The following is a 6,920-nucleotide window of genomic DNA, read 5'->3' on the forward strand; positions in this document are numbered from 1 at the left end:
GGGTCGGCACTTGGCTGACATAATATTGACACTGACACTGTATCGTGCATCAACCAATTGTATTTAATCCAGCAAATACATATGCAGTGCCTTAGCAGAGGTTAGTGAGCTGGAAGCAGATATTTAGCAAGGACAGCGGCCTCGAGTGTGCACAAAATCCGTATCCGGGGGTACATTGGTCAGAGTGTAGGTGAAGGTCTCATCCACTGAGATTAAATGGTCCTGGCTAGGGTTTAGCCGGCCACACAAAACATTTGACTAAACTGCAACAGTGTATCTTATTCAAATAGTGAAGCCATTTTGCAGCTGTTAAATTGCTCACACATGGAAATAAACTTCTTCCTAACAGTCACTAACTTGTTCAAACACTCTAATCCGATTTGTCTGCTCCTAGAACACACATAACTGTTTTACCTGAAAACACCAACTTTTTCTAAACCTAACCAAGTAGATTTGGTTCCTAAACCCAACCGTGCTGACCTGACCATAAAACATGGGTAACCTTACTAAATAATTTTGGTGCCTAGAGTCAACCATGCTCCCCTGTATGTAACACACATAGTTATTTAACTAAAAACATGAACTTTTTCTAAACCTAACTAAGTAGTTTTGGTGCTTAAACCCAACTGTGCCACTATGTAATTTTAACACAGTATCTGAGACCCCCACATATTACAGTGTTCAGAGGTTGTGGTTATTTTACATATCTCTGTGAGATCACGTGACCTCGTTCACACACACTATACCTCACTTGTGTTAGAGAAATTACCCTGTGACAATATTTTCTCATAAAGGCTGCTAAATATTGAAGCATCATTTGTTCAGCACTGCCATAAATACAGTATAGGAGAAATTATTAGATAAAGGCAGAGTCTAAATTAACCCAAATCTGAACTTTCTTCTCTCTGAAATACACATGGCATGAAAATATGAATTGGAGTTGCATGATGGGAAATGTAGGATGTAGAGCTCTGAGGACGTGGCTGATACTTGACAGGAAAGTCAGGATACTTCTGGCTCTGCTGCTTTGATTTTGATATTTATTTTTTATAATCAGCCTCTGGTAAATCCCCGAACTTTATGGAAATGTGATATTAGTGTGCACCTTTAACATGCAGTTGTCATATATTATTTGGTGGTGCTTATTAGTCATCATACTCCAGCTCATTTTCTCATAGTGCTTCTTACAGAGAACATTAATCCTTCTCCCTTAAATGAAGAGTAATATTCTTCATAAAATGATTCTTTCTCCTCTTAATATATTTAAAATTTCATTTATTCCCAAATATGTAAAGCAAATATACTTAACACTGCTTCTATTAAAGGTTATTTGAGTTATACAGTAGGTTCATAGTGCTTTATCCATGTCTGTGCATCCAACATAAATGTCCCCTTAACCTGCAACACTGGTCACGTCTCTTTTCTTCTTAAAGGTGTTTTCTGACACACAGCCCTTGTAGAAAATTGTCAGCTCACTGTCCATGTCTGTCTGGCTCTTCAGGAAGCTCTCCAGAGTCTTCAGAGGGACTTCCACCACACTTTGGTCACTTTGTTCATTCAGTGCATAGCCGCCATAACCAGGGAACATGAACCTCACCTCATACGGAGAGTTATGGTCAAACTGCGGACAGCAGTAAGCCAGCCATAAGTGTTTTGGGATTGCAAGCCGGTCCCTGTTATCTCGTTGGATGGTCGCCCCAGAAACGGTCACGCCTGTCACCATGAAAGACTTGCCGTGGCAGAAGTTGTTGAGGCGGCGGCGGATGATGTCCAAGTACGGGTTCCAGGAAGTATCCAGGAAGTTTGTGATTAATGGGACTACATTGGTCAGAGTGTATGTGGAGGATTTGTCCTCTGGCTCTGATTGGTGCAGGTCAGGATTCAGTGGGCCACGTCTGTATTCTACAGCATCTGTGAAGTCCTCCAACACGGCCTGGCTGTCCTCAATCAGAGGGGGAGCGTCTTCAGTGAGGGGAAGTGCTCTCATGTTGCCACTCTCGTCATCAGAAACCAACTGTAGCGGACAACATTGAAGGAAAGTGCTGTTTATCATTTTAAAAGTAGCTGTCTTCCAAAGGCCAAGACACTTGAGCCAATACGAAAGAGTCTTAAAGGTGGAGTCAGCAATTCTTCTGATATTTAAACTCATCAATCAAACAAATAGAAATAATGTGCTAGATTTATTGTCCCTCTCACTCTCACTGCCCTTCTCTTTTATACATCCTTTACACTAAGTGACAAATAAACAAAATACATGAGTCCCTACCTGTGGCTCATACATCCATGGTGTGTCCATCCTCCTCTTCCCATCAGACTTCTTAAAGATGTAGGCTGAGTAAAGGGGGAGGCGACGACTGCTGTCATACAGCGTGGCGTAGCGCAGTTTGTCTGCGTACCTCTGGCAGATCCTCTGCAGGCTGGTTCCCTTCATCCCTGCAGGTGGTGTCTGCATGTAGAAAAAATGGCTGCAGTCTTTGAAGCTGTTTGACACACTGGCACTCACCTGGAGGGAAGCCAGGAAGAGGGAGAGGACACAGGTGCAAAACAGATGCATCGTCACACAACTGGAGTAGATAGAGATAATACAAAACACCGTTATTTCCTCATAAAAAACACTATGAATGAAGAAATTCCATGTGGTGACAGAGTGAATGAATGTTCTGGTTAACATGTCATACTGAATTGGTGTTGCTATCACAATAAAGTGTAATGACTGTTGGACAGAGACTCCAAATGCAAAGCAGCAGCAGCTAAGAGAGGATCTATTGGCTGGAAAGTTGATTTATCTGCTCCTACAATATATGTGCAGCCATGCATCTCTGTACAGGCTTCCTGTCAGGCTGTGGACTTTAGTATGTACTGTATACCTGACCACATAGTTCATCTGCCAAACATGCCTGTATAGACTGATAGATCTACCCAGTAAAAATGACAAATTCCAAGGCAAAAGCCCATATTGACCCCCAGAAATTATACAATGCATGTTTTTATTCTTTGATGGCTGTGGGATCAAAAATTGCTGTTTGAATGGTATTCAATTGTGCATTTTTTACACTTAAAAGTATGAATGTAACAATTTTGTTCACACATTGTGTTTAAGACTTATTGTAGGAGCTGAGGTGTAAATTCCAAGATCAAACAAAAATACACAATCTTTCCAAAATGTATGCCATGTGCATGAACACAGCCCCAATTCTAAAAAAAAAAAAAAAAAAGAATAATGAAAAGCATATAAAATGCACCAAACAGTCTCTAAGGGTTAATATTCTCTCTGTTTGTTTTTCTAACTTTTTTACATTTGGTGTGTCAAATATCATGTTAAAATGATCATCATTTCTCAATGTTTTAAAGTGAAATCTATGTCTGTAAAATGCACTGTGGAATTTGAAATGTGTTCAATAAAAAAACAGTTGCTGCTGAATATTCATTTAAGGCCTCTATTATTCAACAGCGCCCTCTGCTGATGAACACTCAAAGTACTGCACATGCTCAGTTTGGACACTGCTGCTCAACATGCTCTGCTAGTCATTCAGACCACTTTCAAGGGTATTGACGGCTAATAACTCAAAATATGCATTTCATACACGACACAGTATCCTGCAAAGTCTATGAGACAACTTTGTCAGAAGTTAATTTGGTTATTCTGTGACGTTCACGTTCCTGCCTCGTGAATGTGTATCGAGCTGGTTGTTTTTGATTCATTCCCTTGCTATAATCTTATGCTAAAGTTATCCTCGCTGCTCATTTTTTCAGGCTAATTAAACCCACCCTGCCATGACGCCCTGCATGTGAAAATGCCTTTGCAAAGTGCGGTGCACGTCGCTGTCCAGACTGGTAAATAGGGGTGTGTTTGCCCTGCTACAACATTGGTTAGCCGCTTGTCAATGTCCAGTCACGTGGTATCACACGGACGGCCATGTTTCCGAAACACAAACAACAAGAAGAGCAGCGACGAGGAGCCAGCAGACACATACTGATACGCAGCAGCGACCGTTGGAGGAGAGGGGAAAAATAATAAAATAAAAAACAGAGCACGACTTTCTGAAAGTACGATTCTGTCGAATGAATACGTTTACAGTGTTTAAAGAGACCAATGCATACGATATATTGGCTGTAGACACGCCGTGCAGACAACCAGTCTGGTAGCTATAAACAGTGAAGGTAAGCCATGGTTCCTCTTTGCAGCCTGTCTTTTAGCTAGCTGGCTAACGTGAGCTAACAAGCTAACCTCGGCTCTTGCAGCTCGAATGGTTTCTTTTTATTTGTCGTGAGAAAAGCTTTTGCGCCGAGTTTCTTATTTAAAAAACTGCCCCGTTTCTGTCATTGTGTTTGTTTTGCTTACATTAGCGCTTGCTTTACACCGACAGCGGAGTGGAGGTGGTCGTCCGCACATTGGCGGAGAAGGCCGGGGAGTCTGATCCCAACACTCCGCCCCCTCCGCCATCATATCTGGTGTCATTTGAACCTACAAGTAAAGGCCTTTAACCATCAACGCATACCTTGTGCTAGGTTACGTAGCAAGCTAGCTGACCCATCTTTGTTAATAAACAGAAATTTAAAGGTGTTGGTCGCTAATATTGTTGTATCGATTGATTTATCGCCCTTTAGCCATAAATCTATCTGCTGTAATTAGCCTGTAAGACGAGCACGCTAATGTAGCTCCCAACCACTAGCTAATGTCAACTCGAGCTATTTTGTCAACATGTTAGCCATCGTTACGACCAAACATTTGACTATCGTTCCGATTGTTAAAGTTGCACATTAATATATATTAAATGATAGCTTTAGCGTAGCGTTACACACATTATTCCCGTTTCTTAAATCATTATCCCGCCACATCTCGGAAGTGCATAACGTTTGCAAATATCCAAATGCTTGAGAAATGCCATGTTCTGCAAGCAACGTTATACCTGCGTGACCTTGCTTTAATTTTCTCATTACAAAGTTAAAACTAGACACTAAAGATGCAAATTATTTGTCTATTTTAATCTTAAGTCCGGAGTGAAGTTATGAAATACTTTGAAGCCATATCGTCCCCAAGCTCACTACAAATGTGCTGCAATTCTCTGCAAATTCATTGTCCGCTGTTATTGAAATCAGACTGATCTTTAACCATCTGTAATTTGATTGATATTCACATTCAGATCAAATCATCAAATGCATCTTGTTTTGCTGCCTTTAAACTGACAAATATTTGCTATACTAATACAATTGTAGAAAAAAATCGCCAAACATAACTGAGTATGACTACTTATATGAGCACTCAGATATTTGCAGCATTCTCATCAGTGGCCAAAAACATTTTTTTTTTTTTAGTTGTGACAACCAGAGGTCTGATGGAAACAGTGCAGTTTACAACCATGCCGATTAGATTCATCCCCAACAGATGAACCCAAAATTAAATTAAATAATTTATACTCTGCAATCTCTTGAAGTTGAACTGTCAGCAACAAATTTACAACTGTCTGATGTTGTAGAAGTGTGTATGTTTTATTATTGGTAGTTGTGTTATGCTACTTAGAAGGTACACTGTTAAAGTTCTCTTCTGCAACCATGTTGGACTAGATTTTCTGTAATAAGAGTATTAACCAATTGCACTGAGGCATTATCTATTGTAGAATTAATTGCTAGCTGTGAATTGCACCGAAGATGGCCAGCAGTTCATTCATATGGCATTTCAAGATGAATTAATTTAAATAAAAAGTACATTTAAAAAAATGCTGATTTAATGTAATGCAAATTAATGCTAGACATTCATAGAAATCTTTTTTAAAAAATACTTATTACAACATGTGAGAACATTAGCAAATGGGCAATACTAAAAAGATTGAAATGGAGTGTTTTTATAACTGTTTCACAATAATAATAAATTGCCCTGCAATTTGGCAGATAATGTCTCAATATGGTATGGCATTTGACAGTGTCAGCATTTAATGCTATGTTTAAGCTTGCACAACTGTGTTACACATTAGTCATTCATAATTACATATTTGCTGTTGGTCTGATCAGCTTCTTTTTTTTTTATTGCGATTAACAAGTTTAAGCTTGTTTTTAAACCACAAATATAAAATATGAGGTTCATAAAAGCAGTATATTAGAAGGTTTTATCAAATGAATAACGGCATGGAAGTGCTATGGGCTTGTACCATGCAGCTGCAGGGTAGCCAGGGAAGTAATATAAGCCTTAAAGACAGAAATATCTGTAAAATTTAAGTTAGTTATTGATTTCTAAAAATTTGAATGCCATGTATTGTGTATAAATACTGAAATTCATATTGGAGTGGGACCTTCTGCAAACAGGGTGTGCCAAATGAGTACTTACAAAACACCAAAGTCCTTTCGCCATACTTAACTAGCATTGTTCTCTAGGATGTTGAAAATAGTTTATTTAAACAGTTCCACTGTGAACTGATCCAGTAGATTTCTGTCCATATTTTAAAACATAATGATCTTGGGGAAAACTGATTGAAGTTTCAGCATTTTTCCACATTTTATAGAGCAAACAGATAATATTTTTGGAGAAAATAATCAACAGTGAAATTAATCATAAGTTGCAGCATTAGTTCAGTGTAGCTAAAACAAGTCCTGTTTAGTTGCAGCATTGTGTAGAATGGGTTAATGCAGCCAGAGAGAGGCACTAAGATATAAACAGACAAAATCGCTGTAAAACTGTAATCAACTGTAAATTTTCTGTTGTTTTAAATTATAGATGATCAATCCTAAACAGTGGAATATTTTATCAATTTACAAAGTGAATATAACAGCGCAATCGATTAATCAGAAATTTTTAAGCAAAGGTGAAATTTAATCAGTCAATCCGTAGGCTGTGCAGTGTTGTCAGGAGTATATGCTGTGTGTTGCTGTGAGCTTTGATGCATTTTGTATTGTATGAAATAATTTTTTTTTTTGGTTTTCTTCAA

General features: G+C 38.7%; 1 protein-coding gene across 1 annotated transcript; it reads right to left on the bottom strand.

Moving 5' to 3' along the window:
- Nucleotides 1-1,393: 1,393 nt before the first annotated feature.
- si:dkey-85k7.11 (endonuclease domain-containing 1 protein) lies at nucleotides 1,394-4,444 on the bottom strand. The gene is made up of 3 exons (XM_042512662.1): nucleotides 4,343-4,444; nucleotides 2,267-2,503; nucleotides 1,394-2,014 (listed from the first exon to the last, which is right to left on the bottom strand). Exons 1-3 carry the CDS (start codon nucleotides 4,442-4,444, stop codon nucleotides 1,394-1,396), a joined length of 960 nt encoding a protein of 319 aa, XP_042368596.1.
- Between the last annotated feature and the right edge of the window lie 2,476 nt (nucleotides 4,445-6,920).

The sequence above is a fragment of the Plectropomus leopardus genome, chromosome 23, assembly GCF_008729295.1.
Source record: "Plectropomus leopardus isolate mb chromosome 23, YSFRI_Pleo_2.0, whole genome shotgun sequence".
Lineage (NCBI taxonomy): Eukaryota > Metazoa > Chordata > Actinopteri > Perciformes > Serranidae > Plectropomus > Plectropomus leopardus.